Source organism: Passer montanus, unplaced genomic scaffold, assembly GCF_014805655.1.
Source record: "Passer montanus isolate IOZ18808 unplaced genomic scaffold, ASM1480565v1 scaffold21, whole genome shotgun sequence".
In the NCBI taxonomy this organism is placed as follows: Eukaryota; Metazoa; Chordata; class Aves; order Passeriformes; family Passeridae; genus Passer; species Passer montanus.
In genome coordinates this window covers 15,073,125-15,094,383 of record NW_024366703.1, presented here as the reverse complement: position 1 = coordinate 15,094,383, position 21,259 = coordinate 15,073,125, and the positions used below count along the sequence as shown (strand labels likewise).

The following is a 21,259-nucleotide window of genomic DNA, read 5'->3' as shown; positions in this document are numbered from 1 at the left end:
AACCGCCGCTGCGGCGAGTCGGAAACGCCCCACTCTGTTTGCCGTGGACCAGACCGCGCAGAGCCGGGGCGGCAAAGAGCCCCAGTCAATCATGGAAGATCGCGATCAGAGCGCAGCGGCTCAGCGACCACCGGCGGTGCCCGCAGACCCCCGCACGAAGACCCTCTGAGGCGAACTGCGCAGGCTCGACTCGGTGCGTGAAGCCCGGCGGACGCGGCAGGCCGGGTGGTCGCTGCCGGGTGACAGCTGCCGCGGCCGCCATGTCGCACACCGGCCACAGCGGCGAGTCCCCGCCGGCCTCGCGCCGCCGCCGCTCGCGCCCGCCTCACGCGCAGGAGGAGACGGCGGAGGCGGAGGCGGCGGGCGAGAGGCTCCGGCAGCTGAATATCGAGGAGGGCGACGACAGGGAGCGCAACAGGATGATCCGCAGCCAGTATCGGGAGCTCATCTCCACCGTGCAGCGTAAGGAGGCGGCGGGGAGAGCGCCGGGGCTGCGTGTGGCGGGTCCGGGCTGGCGGCCGCGGGGGCCTCCGGGGCTGGCGGCCGCTCCTGGGAAACGTGGGAGCGTTCCTGGCAACTCCGGGTTCCTCGGGCTAGCGATGCTCTGGGTTCGGACTTAGATCGAAATTCGACTCCCAAGGAAGCATGGAATTGTAAATCATGGATTGGCTGGAAGAGACCTTACGGGTATTCTCGTTCCAGCCGTGGCAGGGACACCTTCCACCGTCCCAGGCTACTCCAAGCCCTGTCCAGCATGGCTTTGGACATTTCCAAGGATCCAGGGGCAGCCACAGCTTCTCTGGGCACCCTGTGCCAGGGCGCAGGAAATAATTTCTTCCTGTATCTAAATGTCCTCCAGTGTGAAACCATTCCCCCTGTCCTGTGCAAAGTCCCTGTCCTGCATCCCCTGGGATAGCGAAGTTATGAGGGATTTAGCTGCACTAACATACATGTGGTGCCTGCGTTGGTGCAGGAGAACAGTCGGCTTTAGAGATGTGACGAAATCTTTTAATTTCACTTTCATGGTGCCTGAGCTTTAGTTTGAAACTGCAGGTACCATTATGTGCCTGGACCAGAAAGTTATTCTTGGGACTTCCAAAAAATGCTATGTAGTTTTTAGCATCTCTCCAGACAGGTGTGTGAATCCTTCTCCTATGCGCATTTGAGTGTATTGTGCCATTTTCCTCACAAAAATGTGGCCGTGGTTGTGTCAGTAGCACTGCCAAGTTCAGCAACATGTGGGATTAGTTGTTTTGTAAATACTTGATACATTTCTGCAGTTGTTTTACAAGAGGCTACAGTGCAGTTTATGGGTGACCCAGCCTGTTTATAGAAGTGACCAAGCATACAGTTTTAGGAGCTGGTTTGTTTCTTTCATGGAAATTCCACTAATTTCCCAAGCTGAGCCTGTTTTGCCCGTGAGGTAACTGGTGAGTGATCTCTCCCTTATCCAGACCCATGAGCTTTTTGTTCTCTTTTCTCTCCTTGGCCCAGTTGAGGAGTGATGGAGCTTTGGTGGGCACCTGGCCTCCAGTCAGCATCAAACGAGTGCAGTGTTTCTCAGTGCTTCTACGTTTAAGTAATTCAGGATTTCCTTTGTGTCTTTTCCCACAGAAAACCGAGAAGCCATGCTAAATTCAAAAAGCAACAGGCTGACAGAAGCTTTGGAAGAAGCCAATAGACTTTTTGATGGAGGTAAAAGAAATTCTGTGGTCTTTCGTTGATGTGTTTGGCCAAGTGTGAGGTGATGATGCCTTACAAACAAAAGAGGGCAAGAGTGTGGTCCAACTACTTAATCAGAATTTTTACATAATTTAAAATAGATATTAAGTTGAAGATTGGTTGAGTAAGTTGATGTGTGAAAATAAATATCATTACAGTTTATTAGCTCTTAGAAATAACTCCTTGCTTTATTTTGATTCACTGGAACAGTGTATATCAGTAATACACATAAAAGATACCAGTGTAGAGGGATTCATTTCAATTGGAATGGTGGAAAACATGTCGATAAAAAATGGATTTTTTGTTCAAGATCATCTGCTACTTTTCCATGGTTTGTCATCCTTTTCTTTTTTTAATTGTAAATATTGTCATGAGGATTATATGAGTGTGTTAGAGGTCATTGCAATAAAAGGATTTCCAAAGCACTAAAGCCAGGATAGTCCCTGTGCTGAATCTAATAGTTCTATTTGTGACAATTTCATATTAATCACCATAAAATCTTTCCTGTAACAGTTTGCAGGGCACGAGAGGCTGCACTGGATGCCCACTTCCTTGTTATAGCATCCAATATAGGAAAGGAGAAGGCCAATGAGTTACACTCAGAGATGTCAGCATTTGATTCAACAGCATTTGCAGAAGACTTGGTAAGTTCCAGGCTCTCAGTTTGCCAACATTTCTGCTGGAGGTTTGCCCTGTTTGTTACAGAACCATAAAGCCTCAGATTGTCAGGCAGTACATGGCAGTTCTGGTGGAATTTAATGCTCTTCATATGAATTTCTTTGATAAACTTTCTGGTGACTGTTAATTGTCTTAAACTACATATTAAGCACTTGCAGTAGGGGAAAATCTGACTTAAAATGCAGACACCTCCCCCATTCTTGCACTGCTGCTGCTTTATCACAGTTCAGTCAGTTCGTGCTCTTAAAGTCTTCTGCTCTTTTTTCAGTCGCTCTTCTGTAGTTTCTCAGTAGTTTCTTTATCCTGTCTACTGGGTTTTATGTTTTTGGATAGAGTTCTTGAGGCCCTGTGTCACTGACATGAAATGGGACTTTGGGACACTTGAATGCTTTCAGACTGGACAGTTTGTCTCTTTGTACTGGGGGGAAGAGTTGGATCAGAACAGCTTTTAAGCAGGCTGTTGGCTTCTTTGCTCCTTGAAAATGCTCCCTTACGTTACAGCAGATCAACAAGGAGTATTGAGTGTTTGCTTAAGTCTATAAAAAACATAAAGTTAATTTAAAATTTTTCCTGGGTTAGTGTGGACTGGTGGATGCAGGGATAGGCCAGATAAGTTCTGTGAGCTGGGCTTCCTGTGAGTGTGTGGTGTTCAAAAACTGTGAGACATCTGAGCTCTGAAGTGCAATATAAGTAATGTTCTGCTATTTCATACATCACTGAAAACGTGTTGGAATCTAAGCAGTTTTGGTACCTATGGCTTTCATTGGTTGCTGAACACAGGTGAATTTGAGTGTTTATCTGTTTTCATGGTATCCTCAGGAAAGCCAAAGTTCTTTGGCAGTGATATTAAATACTATTTTATCAGGCAAACACCACAATACAGTGTTTCAAAATAAATGTTTCATCTACTGCTTTATTTCTAAGTAATTTTTTATTGCAGCTTTTTTTCTTTTGCAGCTCACCTTCATGGGTATAAATCGCACAGAAGTGGAAGAAAGTGATGACTGTGAGGATGCTCCAGGTGGTTTTTTACCTAGTGATGCCTGGCAGACAATGGGAGAAGAAGCACCCAAGTACTTCAGAAGAGCACCTACTTTTCACTACATGTAAGTTTCTTCCTGCTTTTCACTACATGGAAGTTTCTTCCTGCTTTTCACTACGTGTGAGTTTCTTCAAGGAAGTAATGTGTACTGCAGCTCAGGGTAATGGCCTTGGCTGATTCTTGTCTTTGATGCCCTGCCTTGAATTGAGTTAAACTGAAGTCACAGCAGAGTGTTGACAAGGTATGAGGCTGTCAACATACCGGAACAATTTTTGGGGCTGGTTCTTTGCAGAAATCTCTAAATGTGATGAAGCTTTAGGTATCAGTCATCACTTTGCACTTCCTTGAGGAGATGCACTGCTCAGTATAAAGATTCCTAAGCATACAATGTAAACCAGATTTGCATGTATGTGTTGTTTTGTGTTTTGGTTAGGATGGGCTCCTTCAAGTCTGAGCCTCCTGCACCAAAGCAACGGATTGAGAGGCAGAAGAAAGCTAGCAGAGGCAAAGCAGAACGAGCAATGCCTGCTCAGGTTTGTTAAGTGTTATCTTTATTAACCATTTGTTCTGCCATAGTTATTAAAAAAGACTTCTAAATATTTAATTTTTTTTTTGTTTTGGGTTTTGTAATTATAAACTGTTTAGTATTTGTGACATTTTACCCTTGATGGGAGGGGAGCATCCAAGATCCACAGATGCTTGTGCTGTGCTTATCTCCAGGAGCCAGAACAAGGATGTTTGTCCCAGAAAAGTGCTGCCCTACCTTCATATGGCTCTTTCTCCAGCTATATCCCATTGGTTCTCACAGTCTGTGATTACCAGCACTCCTTGGTTGTTATTGCCAACAATCCTTTGTTGGCTCCACAGCCATCCAGCTGAAGTTGGAGACACACACCGGCCCCTTTCCTTCTGAGCTTCTACTAAAGGATTCACAGTCCATTATTAGGCTTTGATTTGATTTGACTGCAGTATTTTACTGAGTGGAAGGAAATGGGATTTACAGACCAATTTTGTGTTCAGAAATAGGGTTTACAAACTGATTTTTAAGTTATGAGCTTACTTGCTCTGTTGCCTGGTGCTTTGAAAGGAAACAAAAAAGAAACTACATTGGCGTGGTTTCCATTTTTCTTTAAAAAGTGTCTAACAGGGTGTGGCATTTGCACAAAAATGTGGTTAATAGCAGCAAGCTAATTAGTTCACATAACCACTTTTTTGTGTTTTGCGTTTTCTTATTCTTTGCCAGTGTCATTCACTGGCAGAAAAGCAAAAGTCTGGCAATACTGAAAGAGGCTTACATCTGAAACTGCAAATATAATCCATGTTGTTACAGGCTGTGATAATGCCAGGATACTACTGAAAGAGGCTTACATCTGAAACTGCAAATATAATCCATGTTGTTACAGGGAAGCTGAGGCTGTGATAATGCCAGGATATAGAGGCAAATGGTTGATTGTTGCCTTTTAAAAGGCAGCCTACTCAATCAAATAGTAGTAGAAAGGATTTGTTACAGTTTGTGCTGGGAAGAAGAGGAGCTGGAGGGTTTTTGGCTTGCTTATAAATGCTCATCTTCATTGAACTCACCGACTGTAGCACTGTATAACCCAGCTCCTCAGAGCTATTGAGAAGTGTACACCTGTGTGTACATTCAAAACATGCAAGCCATGGCCTTTCAGATTGATATTGGAAGGTGGGAGTTAAAACCTAATGCTCTTCAAAGCTGTCTCATGTTTGCATAAATGTGTTGTGTTGCATGCAGGGAGAAAAATTCAACTTTTATGTTACATGTTCAAAAGAGGCCCTTTGCATGTTCTGGTAATTCAACAACAGTTATTTGAGGTCAATCTTTGTTTCTTTTTCCCAGTTAAAAAGAATGGAGGAGTCTCATCAAGAAGCTACAGAAAAAGAAGTAGAGAGAATCTTGAGAATATTGCAAACTCATTTTGAAAATGATCGTAAGTATGATTAAATTTAGCATTAAGTAGAGAAAATGAATATTCTCCGTCTTCTACAGTTTGGAGTGCTAAAACTACAGAGACAAAATGAGCTGAAGTCTGCAAGTAGAGATCTTTGGTGAAGCACATATACCAACTGTGTATTTTTTATGAACACTAATCAGCTGTTGTTTGACTGCAAAGTAAATGTAAATCCTCTCCCCTGATTAAAGCCTGACTCTTTCAGATGGCAAATACATGGATTTGTGTGGGGGAAAAGATGGAAGACAATAATACACTATATAGTATACTCCATAGAACATTTGTTTTTGCAGGCAGCTGGGAATTCTGGATTTTAACTAAATTGACAAACATCCCTTTAGCTGTTGAAAGGTGCACTGGCTCTCTTGAGTTTGTATTTACATCTGTCAGCTCTGTGTATACAACTCTTTGTTTGTTTGTTTGAACGATGGTATTTTTGCCTCCCCAGCTAACACACCCATTTCCTTCTTTGATTTTGTGATTGATCCAAACTCGTTTGCACGCACTGTGGAAAACGTGTTTCACGTGTCCTTCCTTACCAGGGTAAGGCATGACATCTTTTTAAAATACCACTTTAGATACTTACCTAGATACTTACCTAGATATACTGACCTGTTTGTTTTCTGGCTTTGATATTGAACAATTAGGATTTAAATAGAATTTATTTTCTGCAAACAGTCTGTGATATTTTGGTAATCAAATTAAAAAGGAATCAGAGTTCACTGACTTTTTTTTGTACTGCAATCAATTTACCAACAAAATAGCAGTGATATTTTTGCAGTCAATATGTTTATCATAAAAAAAAATTCTGGCTCACATTTTAGATGTAGAAAAGTCCTCACAGAGTATGGAAGAGTTACTGAGGCTGTAGAAAACTATGTGGATTTTTGAATCCATGGATTTACTCTTCAAAACTGTGTTTAGTTTGCCTAATAAATAAAATTAATTCTGGAAAAGATGAAAACTGCCAAGGATATTTTGACTAATTCAGGTTTGATATTGAATAGAAATGTTATTATAAAGGGTTAGCTCAAGTATATTTAGAGAATAACAATGATTTTAATAAAGCATAGCTTTTATAATCCAGCAGTTACACATTGTTGCTATATGGGCTGCCTTCTTTATGCATTAGTGCTGTATTAAACTAGTTTGTTCTTATGTGGTATGCCAGTGAAGATTCTTTATCAGTATATGTACCTGTTCATGATTATGTAGTAAGTAAAAATATGAAATTTCAGCACATTATCCTAACTGGAAAACTAAGTTATAAAATTTTAAATCCCACTGCTGTTTAGGATGGTCTTGCAAAAATAAAGCTGGATGAGGATGGATTGCCAATAATAGGTAAAATATAGCTTTAAAATACTCTAATTGGTTTTTGTAAAAACATTACATGTTACATGTTCACAAAGTTTTAGGTATATTTTAAACTGGGGATATGTAGTGAATGTAACTGAAGGTATGAAGAGACTTATGAGCAGCTAAAAGGATTGAATTTTTTCAAATATCAATGTATGAAAAAAACATGCTGATTTATACAAATTAATTCTATTAATAGAAATCAAAGGTTATTACCTTTCAAGTTATATTTTTGCTAATAAGTACGTGAACATTATTACACTTGTCTAAAAAAGGTATTTTTGGGTGTAAGGACTCTCTTAACTCTCTTGTCTCAGAGTTGGGAGCTGCTGCAGCTTCAGAACAGTTGGAAAGGAAATTCTTCATTCAAGGCTGAATGAAGAATTCTCCATTCTTCATACAAGGTTGGCTTTCATTCCCACAGGATATCAGTGGGGTTAGGACTTTAGTGGCATATCATAAGGAATGAAATATTTAGGTCCTTCTGAAAAAAGTTAGTTCCTAAGTTTTTAAGAGAATAAGGAAATATCTCAAGCAGTACATGGCACAGGCTGCTGATAGAGACTGACTGGGTGGAACGTGTAGGATTGATCTGATTGTTGTGGAGCTTTTGTGTTCCTGGAGGTAACTGACTTCACAAGTACAAATGCTGAAAATGCTGTGTTTTGAGCAGAGCCATTAAAACCCAGTGAGGGAGGGGAGGAGGACAGCAGAGCTGGAGCCCGGAACCAGGTGGTGATAAGTCTGGACCAGAAAGAATGGAAGGTACCACGGAGAGCACTTCATTCTTTGGATCAGTTCTTTTTTATTTAAGCCTCTGAGAGCTGTGCTGGGGAGGGCAGTGTTCTGTGTGCAGAAACACTGCATTTGACCTCATGGATGCCAGAACAATCACAGATCTAAGGGATGTTTGTATCTGAAAGGAACAAAAAAAAAAGAAAACGGAGAATTTGGGTTGCGAACAATCACAGATCTAAGGGATGTTTGTAGCTGCAAGAAAACGGAGAATTTGGGTTGTGGTTCCATCTTTGATTGCTGAAGCCTGGTCAGTTTAAGTGCTCTGAAGCTGTGCACTGACTTCACTGTTTTATGGGTAAATATGGGATCTGTTTCTTCCCTGATGTTCAGTATTTGTCTCTGTAGGTAAAGTTATCCATGCAATTTCCTCACTGTTTGTAATAAATCTTAGACAAAAAGTAGTTTTGAGCACACAAACTACTTCTCCTTTGTCCCTCACTCAGAATGCACAGGAGAAATGTAGTAATTTGAAACAGTGTGTTAGTATCAGAAACTTTATTACTTACTTGGTGGTAATTAAATGGAAATAATTCATCTCTGCTGACTGACACACTGCTGTCATCTCTTACCAGGAGATCATAGAAACATTTCAGATAAGAGAAGCCATGATTACCCCTCTTTACCAGAGCACTGATGAAGACATGGAGACAGAGTAACTACTCAAGTAATTTCTGTTAACAAATCAGACTCAGTAAGTTCCTTATGCATGTGGGAGAACTTAGGGAAACTGCATGCGACTTAAAAATGCAAAAGAACTGTAGGCAGGCTGACTGTAACCTCTGGAATTGCTGTGTTCTTGCCCTCTTCAGGAAACAAAATGTAATCTAGCCTTGTATGCAATGATTAACTGGGAAAAAACCCTTTATTGTTGAGTTTAATGGTCAGTTAAATCATGAGTAATTTTTTTGGAACTTTATACTCAGAATGCAGTGTTTGAAAGAATCATAGCTTAGTTTTTCTGTTTGGTTTCTTAACTTCCTGACATCTGATGTTTTTAATAAAGTAGTCTCAAGAAGGACGTAGAGGGAACCAGACTGTCTTCCCTTCTGCTTCCCTAAAATTCTTCCAGTGACAGGACTGAAGTCCTTACTGTCACAGTTGTTTGGTCAATTCCAGATCCTAATTCATGTTGTCTTACTGTCTTCTCTTTTTTGTTTTTCTTTCCCCTTAGGTGCCTTAAAGAAAATACTTCAGGACATTTGTTTCAACAACTATTTTATATGTATATGTTGTAAAAATAAATTTATTTTTTCTGGAACATCTCAATGCTTTATACGAGCTGATTTGTTTAGAACTGTGGAATGGGTTGGGTCAGAAGGGACCTTAAATCCCATCCAGTGCCATGGGCAGGGACATTTTCCACTGTCCCTGGCTGCTCCCAGCCCTGTCCAGCCTGGCCTTGGACACTTTGAGGGACCCAGGGGCGGCCACAGCTGCTCTGGGCACCCTGAGGAAGTTTAGACTTGTCACAGAGTTATTGATATATTATGGCTCAGTTTGCTATTTCATATAAAGTTTACTGGCACTGATGAAAAGGTAAAAAGCAAACACTGTCCCTTCTTTCCTCCCTTGTCTCACCCCAGCAGCAGCAAGTGGAATTCACATGGTTAAACATCCCTGCAGGGATAATCTTGCTATCCTGTATGATTTTGGGTGCTGTAGGAGAATTACTACTGCCTTGCTGTTCTTGCTATTCTGGAAATAAATGTTTGAGTTAGGAAATTTGGTCTCAATTACAGACAGCAGTTGGTCTCAATTACAGATAGCAGTTCCCCCTTCCTTTATTCCAAACTCCTCCTGTATTTGTTAGGTACTTTGGACATTGGGCAGGCTCTGTGGGGCCAGAACATTATTTTAATAAAAGTACTTGTATAGAAGTCTTGTTCCATTCTCAGAAAACGCTCTGTGGAAGTGCTCAGGATCTCTCCCACCCTTTTACCCTGCTGTAGCAGCTGAGGGGGGTACAGGGATCCATCCCCGGGCAGGGCTGTCTGCGGGGCGAGACGCTGGGCAGGCCCTGAGGGTGTGCGGGACACGGCCGGGGAGCCGCGGCGATGTCCGCTCACCGACCCGGCGGCGATGTTTGTCCGCTCACCGACCCGGGGGCGATGTTTGTCCGCTCACCCACCCGGCGGCGATGTTTGTCCGCTCAACGACCCGGCGGCGATGTTTGTTCGCTCACCGATCCCGCAGCGCTCTGTGCGCGCCGATCCGCCCGCGGGGGAGGCCCGGCAACCTCTCGCACGGTGCGGGCGGGGCGGGCTGGGAGCGGGGCCGCCCCGGGCCGGCCGAGAAGCGGCGGGCGCGGGGCCGGGGAGGGCGGCCGGGACGGGCGGCGGCTCGGCAGCAGCCCCCGGCCCCCGGCCGGAGCTCGGAACGGCTCCTGTGGCCCGGTGCCCCCCAATGAGCGTGACAGAACTGAGCCGCGGTTCTGTGTTGTTTACCTTGTGTATTTCTGGGGAGTGGGAGGTGCAGAGGGGAACTGAGCGCTGGTGTGGTCACAGAAATATGGTCAATTGCGTCCCGAGATTTGTGTTGGGCTTAGGGCTTTTATATTTAATGTGGTTATTGAAATCAGTAATTACCATATTTAGGAATATGTTAGATCCCTGAAAGTCATCTATGCATAAGTGGTCATGAGATTTGCAGTAAGCATAGAATCACAGAATGGTTTGGAAGGGACCTTAAATGCCAGCCAGTGCCACCCCTGCCGTGGCAGGGACACCTTCCCCTGTCCCAGGTGCTCCAAGCGCTGTCCAGCCTGGCCTCGGGCACTGCCAGGGATCCACGGCTCTGTGCCAAGCCCTGCCCATCCTCACAGCCAGGAATTCCTGCCCAAAATCCCTGCCCTCTGGCAGTGGAAGCCATTCCCTGTGCCCTGTCCCCCCATCCCTTGTCCCCAGTCCCTCTCCTGGAGCCCCTTTATGCCCTGGCAGGGCTCTGAGCTCTCCCTGGAGCCTTCTCCTCTCCAGGTGAGCACCCCCAGCCTGTCCCAGAGCTCAGGGGCTCCAGCCAGTGCTGCAGAGTTTGTTGTATTTTACAGCCAAACCATGGTCAGTCAAGTGTGCTGCTGTGTTATTTATTTCAGGCATGTGGGCACATTCGATGACAGTTCAAGACTACCAGGATCTCATAGACAGAGGATGGAGAAGGTACATTGAAAAAGGAAATACAAAGCCATGTTGTCAGTTGAGATTAAAGCTACAATCCATATTTAAAGTTTAGATCTATAGAAACAGTTATATATCCATGAGTAATTAAACTTTGTCCAGTGCTCTGTGACCTTTTGTAACATGATTACTGTCAGTGATTTTTAGAAGGATAATATGGTCATCAAAGAACTGAAGAGCTTGCTCTTTAACTTTTCATCACTAAGTTTAGATGTGATTTTTATAAAAAAGCTTCTTCATTTATTTTGTAGTATAAACAACAAAAAAAATCAGTGCATATTCCTTACTCTTTTCAGAAGTGGAAAATATGTCTACAAACCTATCATGAATCAAACATGTTGTCCTCAATACACAATAAGGTAAGAAACTCAAAGTACACTTTTGTAAGGGATTTGACCACTTCAAATATGTTCCACCATTTGTGTTTGCTGCTTGAAATACATCATACTTGAGAAGTTGATCTACTTTTAATGATAATTTGAACAGTAAATATATGCTCTTGGGTTTGTGCATAGGGACATCAGCTGCTCTGGGATATTTTCCTGTAAGGAAATAACCTTGTCTGCAACCCACAAACACTGCTTTAGCAGCCCGAATAAGAGAGGCTTACACTTGTATTTTAGTAATCCTAGATACACACCTAAAAAAGCATGCCATAAGGATTCATATTATTCAGTAGAAAACAACGTAATTTCATTATCTCAAAAGTGTTGATAAAACATTTGACCACTCAATATAGGGAAACTTAAGAAATAAATAGATTACAATGTAATTTTTATAAGTGCTTCTTTAACCTTTTTTTCCTGAAACAATCTTTCACAAAAGAGATGTTCTTTTTGTTCTTTATTAGGTGCCGGGCTTTGCATTTTCAGGCCTCCAAGTCCCACAAGAAGGTTCTGAAGAAAATGTTGAAATTCATTTCCAAAGGAGATGTTTCGAAAGTAGTGAGTGAAGGTAAGAAACACTGAGTGTTTGAAAACCAAGGAGGATTTAAATACCTGCTTGAGTGGTCAGATGGCAGATGGGCTTTGAATTCTGTGTGTAGACCCCTGGCTGGGCTGTGTCTTGAGCACTTCAGCAGCCCAGAAATGAAATTGTTCAGGTGGCTGGGGTTATTGAAGAAAATATTTCCTTACTTTTTCCATAGACCAGCTTATTTTCCTGGGCATGTCCTCACTTTCTAGCTGGGTGCTGTAGAGAATTAGATGCTGTTTTTACTTCTATCATGAAACTGATAATATGGAGAGGACAAACTACAGCAGCTGGTGGCAGAGAAAAGGAAAAGCAAACTAAGAGGGTTTTTCCAGTCATTTATCCAACACCAAACCCAGCAATTCTTTATGGTGGTAAAACTTGTATTGCTTCTGAATCATTATAATTGCCTCTTTTGTATGCATGGTATGCTAGGTTTATTTGTTGTTTATTTGAAATAGTTTATTTGTTATTTATTTGAAATAGTTGACTGTCCAATTTTAGCGGAGAAAATAAAACTGTTCTCATAAATGAATTGATGTTCATAGTTTGGGATCATAAAGGAAACTTTGTGTTCAGACTGTTGCAGTAGTCACTTTATCTGTGGGAAAACACTTGTAAAATTGGAAACTAGTTAATTTAGTGTTAATTTTAGTTGTGGAAAGTGTGAGCTGAGGTTGTGCAGAGAGAAATTCACTCATGCATGTTTTAATTATTGACAGAAGAGCCGATGGATTCCCATATAGAGGATGTGGCCACGTGTGATTTTCCACACAAAAGCGAGTCCCTGGTCAGTCAGTCTGACCTGACTCCCTTGGCTGTGGATCAGGCTGAGAGGGTGGAGAATGAAGATAAGGAGTCAGGAGAAACAAAAGAAGAGGGGAATGTGCAGAAGGTGGAACCGGATTCTGTTCAGATCTCTGCAGACAAAGACACCCCAGTCCCTGCAGAGCCATCACATTCTGCTAAAGCTCTTCATGCACCACCTAAGCCAGGTAATTTCTGGTAGTAATTGGAATATGCTGTCATCATTTCACATCTTCTTGAAATCTCTTCTTTTTATCTTGCTTAGTAAATTAATAATTGTTTTGTTTTATTTCCTGTGCTCCTCCCAGTTTGTGGAATTACAGCACAAAAATTGAGAGGCGCTGGCTGTTACTTGTAATACTGTATTATTTTGTTACATTAAAAAGTTACATTTATCTTCTTTTCCTCACCTTAAGTAAGACTAAATCTCTAAGATCTGAAACTAAAGAGGGGAGATTCAGATTAGAAATTTTTTATTATGAGGCTGGGGGTGCCCCTGGATCCCTGAAGTGTCCAAGGCCAGGCTGGATGGGGTTTGGAGCCACCTGGGACAGTGGAAGGTGTCCTTTCAAAGGTCTCTTCCAGCCCAAACCACTCTGTGATTCAGTGGCTGCCTTCTCTTAGGACATGGGTGATTTCTGGCAGGAAGATGGAAAGGGGTGGGTGGATTATTGCCAGAATAATTTATTTGAGGTAGAATTGCTGACAGACACTTTGTGGCCCAGTGGCTGCAGGTAAGGCAGCTTTGCCTTACAGATCTTGTTTCCCATTTTGTGCAGCCTGTTCTGGCAAATAAAGGGAATTTCCTTCATTGTGGCTTACTGGTACATGGTAGGGAAAATCCTACTGGAAACTTGTGGCTTTAGAGTTTCTGCTTGTGTTGGGACATCCTAATAATTCCTGATTTCACTCACCTGTTCCATGTTGTGCCAGTATTTAGGAGAAGGAAGTACTTTTGTCTCTTTCTGTAGCATGGTTGATTTCAAGTGAAATACTGTTTTTTCCTTAATAACCACTAATCCCCATTGGATCTGATTTTCATCGCTTAATAAACGTTTTTTTCATCTAAATAAAAGGAAAGTTTTCAGAAATGCTTGCTCAGAGAATCAGTAGTGATACATAGAAATATTACAAAATTTTAAAAACTGTGTTTTATATTTTGATCTTATACAAACCTTATATAGTTTATTGTTTATATGACTTTTATTATGCAAATTTTCAAAGCTCTCTTGTTTTAAATAATAAATTTAAAACTTTGACCTATGTAAAGTTAGTATTGGAAAGAAATTAAGTGGCTGTTGACAGCAGATGGCAGACTTGGGTAAGGAATAGGAGTGTAAAAATCTGCCAGTGCTTTGGAAAAGGTGAAGTAAGGTCTTCAGTTAGGTTAAGAATAGCTTCGAGTCAAACTTTAAGGACTGAAAATGCAGATAAGTAACATTGTAGTGCATTTCAGGAAAAAAATGTTTAATTTAACAGGGCAGAAATTTTCGTTAGTGTGCTTCTTTCTGGTGTTTCTAAAGATAGAAGTGAATTTCCTTCTCCTAAATAAGTGCATCAGAAAACTCATTTAAGTTTTTTTTTTTTTTTAATGCTAGCTGGTGTCACAGGTCAAATTTAGTTTAAAATTTTCCAGATAGAAAAATGTTTAGTTTTCATCTTGGAAAATGTAGACTTAGTCAGTAATAAGATTGTTTAATTGCATTTTTATTCCTTTATAAACAAAACAGGTCATTGTCCTCTAGGAATAATGGTCTGTTTCTGCACAGTTTCAGATAGAAAAGAAGGTTTGCTTATATCTGTGTAGGCACAGTCACTGCTTGTAGAAGTTTTTCTTGCTAATTTACAGCTTACAGAAGATAGGAGACATGAAACAGATCCCGATATAGATGGAGTATTCATTCTTCAAATACATCATGAGAGTTTTAAATAAACTCTTCCTCTGACTTGTTTGCCTGAGGACAGGTCACACAGTGTCTGTAATTCCCTCGTGTCTTTGGATCTGTGTTGCTTTACAACTCACAGTTCTTGTATTAGTAAGGAACAAATGGATCAAGATGGGAAATAGTGAATGGGTTTGACTTCTTTTAGCAAATACCTTTTCACAAATAGAATTCTATAAATGACTGATCTGTTAGAGGTAAACTGCAAAATGTGAATTTATTGATTAAAACAGACAATCTAAAGATAGTTTTAAGTAAAGATGCAAACTTCTGTGGCCTTTTCCATTACATGACCATAATAGCATTGGCAGCATTTCTACATCCTGCCTATGGATTCCAGGTGAGAAAAAATAAATGCTTTACTTTGGGGTGTGTGTCTTTACAGGAGTTTGTGTTGTACCACACACACATGGGCTTTGAATGTAGAAGAACAATTCTCTGTGATTTTCGTGGTTGTATTTTTGTCCTTCAGTATTTCAAGTTTTTAAACACACCTTGGCTTTGGGGTGAAATGGTCAAGGTGACTCCAGATTAGTGCTGCAGTAAGAAGCTGTGGAAGCATCCCTGCATTAGCATGGCATCAGGTGGTGCTGGTTGTAAATGTGAAAGGCCATGTTGAGTTCAGAGCACAGGCTGCAGTAAATGGTGACTTTAGCCATTTCCTTTCAGAGGTGAGAGCTGTTTGCTGTCAGGTGTGGTGTTTCACTCTTTGCTGTGCCCTTGTAGGGAAGGGGGCTGATCTGAGCAAGCCCCTGTGTCGGAAAGCAAAGGACATCAGGAAAGAGAGGAAACTACAGAAGCTCCTCCAGAACCAGATGGGCACAGCAGAAGGCTCTCAGCTTCAAGGAGATCAAGCTTTCCTCTTGCAAAACTCTAAACCTAAAACAAACCAGCCTAAAAACATTGAAGACTTTGTTTGTGTCCCTCTACCTGATGATGCACGACACAAATTAGAGGTAATCTCTTGTTTGCTGTTGTTGGAGGCAGATGAAGGAAAGGTGTACTTAAGGACTTTTTGAAAAGCTTAAGTCTGTATTTTTGGCTTTATGGAGTAGTTGTGGCTTAAATCTTGAAGTCTGTGTGGTATTGAGTGATGTATATTTTTATATATATAGATAGATATGCATCGTAGGAGTGTCTATATATTTATATTTATATTACACACCTATGGTGCAACTCTTTTTAACCACAGGAGGGTACTCTTGTACTGCAATGTCCTAGCAGAGGCCAGTTCAGTTACTAAAATAACTTGCAAATTAATTTCATACAGAGTGACTTGAAAATGAAAAACTTTGAATTAACCGAGTGTTAAATAATGAGAGAAATTCACTGTTTAGCTCTGCAGTATATAAATACTTAAACTATCTAAGCTAATGAAACTTGACAAGGAAGCAGTAACTTCATGAAATTAATCAGTTAACAAGATAGTTGCTCTTTACACACATCATTGGGTGTTGATGTCTTTGAAAGCTGTAAAAATGAGAATAAAAAAGTCTGGTTGCCACTACACTTATGAGACAGTAATCTGGAAGACGTTTGGACTTTATAAGATTTGTTAATCATAAAACCATTTTTCTTGTTATTTTTTCCATAAGCTGGAAAGCTAACTGAATGTTTTCCTGATCATTTTCAATGATGCTACTGGAAATGAAAATATTTGCTGACTAGAAGCCACGAAATTGATCCATCTCCCTAACTCCACATTTCCTGAGGAGTTCTTTAACAGAAATATGATGGCTTTGTTTCAGCATCTTTTTAGAAGATGCAGGGAGAATTAGAAGTATTAAAAAAAAAATTGCTCTTTGTGAAAATGGAACCATTCTGAAAATTACATTGTTTTTGAAATTACTATGACCTTAAATATTTTTGAAAAGATGTGCACTGCTGCCTCTGTGGTAGCATTCTTTTGCTTAGGGAGCAATCATTTTCACTAAGAAGAATGTTTAATTTATAGATTATTTTTAAAAATGATTTTTGTGTGTTCAGTGGTGATGATGTGAAGACTAGTAACTCCTTATTACAGTTAACTCATAATTGAGTGTGGATGCACTGCTTCATCTTCCTCTTTCAATTTCAAAAATATCTGGAAATTCTCTTGGGATTGTTGCCATAAAAACGTGGGTTTTGAGTGAAAAGCAGCAGAGATTGGAGTCTTCTAAGCCTTTCAAGTATTTTTCAGTGTACTGTGAGGCTATGAGAGAATATTTTAAGTAGCATAGAAAATATCTTTAAAATTATGATCTGCATACTATTTGTTGATATTATTTTCTGAAAATTTTGTAGTTCCTCTCTAACCATTTTAGTTAATTTGCAGTTTGAAAACCTTCTGTGTTATTCAGTGTCAATTTAAAAGCTTTCAGCAGCATGAATTGAGCTGGAGAATTACAAGACTCTTGGCTGATAGTAATTAATTTGTGATGGCCCTTGTGCAGGAGGGTGAAATTTCTCTCTGTTGTGATGTTTGTGTTATGTATAAATGTATAGTCATTGCATGATATTGTAATAATGAATGTGTTTAACTTCTTCTGAAGGTGAGGGTGGTGAGATCATCTCCACCAAGTTCACAGTTCAAAGCCACATTTCAGGAGTCTTACCAGGTCTATAAACGTTACCAGATGGTTGTTCACAAGGACCCACCTGATAAACCAACCATAAATCAGGTCAGAAGGCCAAATTTAATTTTATGCAAAGCTTCCCCTCCATTCCACGTGTCCTGTTTCTAGGAGAAACAAATGTGGATTTTATATCCACTGTGTATTCAGGAGCTTGTAAAATACTGTATCCAATAAAATCAACATCCTGAAAGTGCAAACTCTTGATACTTCTCTGTGAGTGTCACAAATATTTGATTTTAGTTGCAGGCAGAAATGTCATGGATGCTGTTGGGTAAGAAATTGAGAGGGTGAAGCTCTTGGAGATAGAGATGGACCTTAAAAATACCAGTCCCATAAGAACTAAATCCAGCTGGACACTCAGCCTGATAACTGTTCTACTTAGCTTTGGTTTGAGTGTTTCCATAAGCAGGATATAATGATCAGGGCCAGCATGTGAGCAAAAGTTTATCACACACACAAATTGTTGGTTTAAGGATCACCAGAGTAAAATAATTTTCTTCAGTTTCAGTTTAAGCCTTTAAAAATGACCTGTGCACTCCATCCAAGTTTGTACTCTGTTGCTGCTTCCTGCAATGAATAGGTGGAGTGCAAGAGTGAACTGTCAGATGTGTTACATCTCTATTGTAGAAGGAAAAAAAGTATCATGAGTTTGGAGGAACAGTATGAGTAGCAAGAACAAGTAATTGTTGAACCAGGGCAATCAATGAACGACGTGCCATTAAAAATAAAACATTTTAAGAAGTCCTTGAGACTATGCAATAAAACTAAAAATTTTAGTTGATTGTTAGATGTCAGTAAAAATAGGAAGTTGTCATATTATTATGTTTAAGGTAAAAACTGACTTCAGAGGCTTTGAAGTGCATAGGAGGAGATCTTTCACTAGCCTGACCTTCAGAAGCAGATTACCTGACGACATGCACTCAAAACAGAATGCTTCTATTTCCCTTGCTCTGAAGGTGAGGTTAGTACCTGTCTCCTTTGAGGACCCCCAGTTCAAATCATCCTTCAACCAATCTGCCACTTTATTTGCCAAGTATCAGATGTCTGTACACAAGGACACACCTTCTGACTGTGGGGAGAACGAGGTACAGTTCACTGCATGCACCTTTCTGCCAACAGCTGCTTCAAATGCACACCTAGATGCTGGGAAATGCTGTCTCTTAGAGCTAATCTAAATATTAAGTCATTGAAATTGCCATTTCTGAGGTTTTTTGATGGCAAAATCATCTTCTGCTTTAAAAGTTCTTTGGTACCCTTTTTATATTTCTCCCTAATTTTTTGTGTTCTCACTTAATTTAACAGGTGAGGGTTTTAAAAATCTCAGTTTTATAATCATTCCATTGCTAAGCACACTGCTCAACTGGAACTCACCTTTACAGTAGGAATAATGCAAAAATATCTCACCAGCTGATCATCTGAGGCTTGATGAGAATATGTTGCATATGGATAAACCCTGCTCTTAAAAGGGTGTTTACAGAGGATAATCCTAATTTAATAAATGAAAAATAATTAAAAAATACTCGTGGGGTTCTGAACAAGCAGCAGTTCTCCATTTCTCTGGCAGGTGGCACAACCTGCTCCTTGACAGAATTAATGAAAATTCTACCTCAGATCTCTCACTTCTATCTACTGCAGATGTGCAGCTCTATTCTTGGTCAGCTAGTCAGGATTTTCTGTTCCTGAGAGTGAACTACCTGCAGAAGTGAAACCTTGTAAACTGGGGCTGTTTTCCAGGTAGAATTGTAAAACCACATCATAATTTTTGGCTTTAGTTCAAGAGTGTAAGGAGAGCTGGTTTTTTTTCTTGTGAGATGTCTGTAATGCTACTCTGGAAAGTCATAAAATCCATTTCACTTTGTTTAGTAAAATAATAGGTCTCATAACAGTAAGTAGTAGTCTCTACCCTTTTTATAATTGCTGGCATAAGTGGGTTTAATTATAATAATGTAAAAATTGGAGACATGCCAAGAGAGACTGAGCTATTTACTAGATTTGTACCCAGCATTACCTGGGCAGATTAGAGACTTGATTTTTCTGCTAGGGTGGAAGCATTTCAGCCTGGGGAGATGTGTTAGGGACAGTCAGGTTTCCACCACCTGAGGGTGTAAAGGCTGTCCTGGGAATTGCTGTTGAAGGAGATGGAAGGAAATGGATTTCTGTTGACTGCTAACAGTGTAACAGATTTTTATTCTCTTTTTCCTTATTACTTGCCATAGGGGTTTCCCTGCTTTGCCTTTATCTCCTCTCTTTGGCCTCATGTTTGTGCAGGCTTAGATAATTCCAGGGGAAACATAAAACCTTCTCTGAAGCATCTACTGAATGTAAAAACTTGGTCTGATGCTGATGGGTTTAAATTTAGGCTCTTTTTCAGCCTTGGGAAATCATATTTAGTGTCCATGAGACTTCCTGGCCAAGAAGGTTTTTTTATTCGCAATTAGGAACTAACATTCTTCCTTCAATCAACATTTTGTATTTGATCTCTGCAGGAAGTAAACTGAAGAATGTTTTATACAAAAATATGTTATCATGTAGCTTAGAAGTCTTTTTTTTTTTTAATATTGAATTTGTGTGGGAAGAGAGTTATCTGAGTCACTTCTGAGGTACCAAGTAGGGTAAAACTGGTCCAAGTTACTGAGAGGAAGGGTGGAAAATGCTACTTGTAAGGCCTCAAAACTTTTTCTGCTTCCTCTTTTTCAGACTTTTTAATATATTATACAGACCTTATGGAACCAAGGAGTTTTTTAAGCAAAGGGAGTAAAATTCTGTGCTATACACAGGACCTTTTATCAGGATAGCAAGAAGTCTGCTTTCACTTTAACCTGGCAAATATCCAGGATTTTTTCACTTTGAATTTGTGCAAACTACTCTGTGAGGCTGTTGGGGTTTTTTTTAGGGAGAGTCCTGCACACTTTTGTGTTTGGAAAATTTCTAGTTTAGGAAGAGTTTTTAGCTTTATATTTGGCTGAACACTTCATACTTAGAAACCTGCCTATATTTAAATTGAGAATCCAACAAAGATCGTTATGGGACATATTAACAACTTCTTTTGGGAATATATTCTTAGATTGTTGGCATTACAACACACTATCTGTTGCTGGGTTAGTTTAATATTAACCTTATTATATTAAAAAGCAATTCTGAAAATCAATTTAGAATTTTGGTGGTTATTTGAGAATAACACTAAAGGGAAAAACTGTAAAAACGTTCACAATAGTAACAAAAAATATGTGAACAATGAAGCTGATTATTGCTCAGTGAGTGTGGAGAAGGCCTTTTTGCACCTCAGGAATGTAAATACAGTTTTCATCAGGAGTTTATGTGAGAAGGGAGAGTAGAGGATTTTCAGGGCAGGGAATTGTGGAATTGAACTTTTGGGCACTCTCTGGTTAATGCCATTTTGAGCCCAGTGATAATTGGTGTTTTGGTGTCCTTCATGATGCTGAGTCTCTTTCAATTTTGCCTTTTTCTCCTTTCCTTCTTCTGCTTCCCTGCTGAAGATTGCACAGCTCTAATTACACTGTGTTCATTGAAATAATTGGAGACTTTGCTGGGGAGAATCCTGCAGTACATTTTGGTGATGCAGTACTGATTCCTGAGTGAGGCAGTGACTTCTGTTTGTTCTAATTAAAAGTAAGGTGGAAACTGGTGAAATCAACTTTTCCCAAGTTCCAGACTTGTGATAAGACTCTGCTTTCTATGGAAGCATCACCACAATCTTCTCCTCCTCTTTCACTGGCAAGGAGAGGATTGGAGAAGGTAAAACTATATTATCTTTCTGCCAAATATGTTAATTTTCTATGAACAGTTTGAAATATTTCCTTGCTCCTGGAATTAAAACCAATTTAGCCTGCAGGAGAAAAAAAATCAAATTGGTTTTTATCTTGGCATAAAAACCACAACTATTTTCTGCATAGTCTTTTAAAATATTCATTTTATCATTTTTTCTTAGTTGTTCTGGTAGAAGTTGAATTTACCCTGAAAATCCTCTCATCCCTCTTAAGAACTTTTGATCACTTGCTGCAGGAATTCAGCTTCAAAACTGACTTGGTTGTGTCTGTGCTTTGGAGTGGAGTCAGTTCCTGATGCTACACAAACTTGTTGGCACTGAAGAATGTTGATGTCAGCATGTTTGTATTGTATGGAATTGATGTCCTGAGGAAAAACATAGCAGACAATTTTC

General features: G+C 40.2%; 2 protein-coding genes across 4 annotated transcripts in view; both read left to right on the top strand.

Moving 5' to 3' along the window:
* Positions 1 to 226: 226 nt before the first annotated feature.
* On the top strand, positions 227 to 8,838 carry NSMCE4A (NSE4 homolog A, SMC5-SMC6 complex component). 2 transcript variants are annotated; one of them, XM_039709351.1, is made up of 11 exons: positions 227 to 462; positions 1,615 to 1,695; positions 2,236 to 2,366; positions 3,358 to 3,506; positions 3,876 to 3,975; positions 5,304 to 5,394; positions 5,864 to 5,958; positions 6,711 to 6,759; positions 7,448 to 7,539; positions 8,145 to 8,236; positions 8,744 to 8,838. In XM_039709351.1, exons 1-10 carry the CDS (start codon positions 261 to 263, stop codon positions 8,226 to 8,228), a joined length of 1,074 nt encoding a protein of 357 aa, XP_039565285.1. In that variant the 5' UTR covers positions 227 to 260; the 3' UTR covers positions 8,229 to 8,236; positions 8,744 to 8,838. The 2 variants fall into 2 exon arrangements, with proteins under 2 accessions (XP_039565285.1, XP_039565284.1); XM_039709350.1 differs by having other exon boundaries at positions 8,145 to 8,263; positions 8,744 to 8,830.
* A 966-nt stretch (positions 8,839 to 9,804) lies between these two features.
* ATE1 (arginyltransferase 1) overlaps positions 9,805 to 21,259 on the top strand; it is a 68,909-nt gene continuing 57,454 nt past the window's right edge. Inside the window, exons 1-7 of one of the 2 annotated variants that reach the window (XM_039708995.1) lie at positions 9,805 to 9,818; positions 10,661 to 10,724; positions 11,039 to 11,101; positions 11,593 to 11,696; positions 12,437 to 12,709; positions 15,191 to 15,420; positions 18,036 to 18,164. In XM_039708995.1, coding sequence (XP_039564929.1) covers positions 10,663 to 10,724; positions 11,039 to 11,101; positions 11,593 to 11,696; positions 12,437 to 12,709; positions 15,191 to 15,420; positions 18,036 to 18,164 — 861 coding nt within the window. In that variant the 5' untranslated portion in view covers positions 9,805 to 9,818; positions 10,661 to 10,662. Of the gene's footprint in view, positions 9,819 to 10,660; positions 10,725 to 11,038; positions 11,102 to 11,592; positions 11,697 to 12,436; positions 12,710 to 15,190; positions 15,421 to 16,995; positions 17,125 to 18,035; positions 18,165 to 21,259 lie in introns of both variants that reach the window. The other variant, XM_039708996.1, reaches the window with a different exon arrangement.

Excerpts from the sequence above, each read along its gene's own strand:
- NSMCE4A (XM_039709351.1), top strand. The coding sequence starts at position 261 with ATGTCGCACACCGGCCACAGCGGCGAGTCCCCGCCGGCCTCGCGCCGC. Across the intron at positions 3,507-3,875 it reads GCACCTACTTTTCACTACAT|GATGGGCTCCTTCAAGTCTG; the intron begins GTAAGTTTCTTC and ends TGTTTTGGTTAG. Across the intron at positions 6,760-7,447 it reads GGATGGATTGCCAATAATAG|AGCCATTAAAACCCAGTGAG; the intron begins GTAAAATATAGC and ends TGTTTTGAGCAG.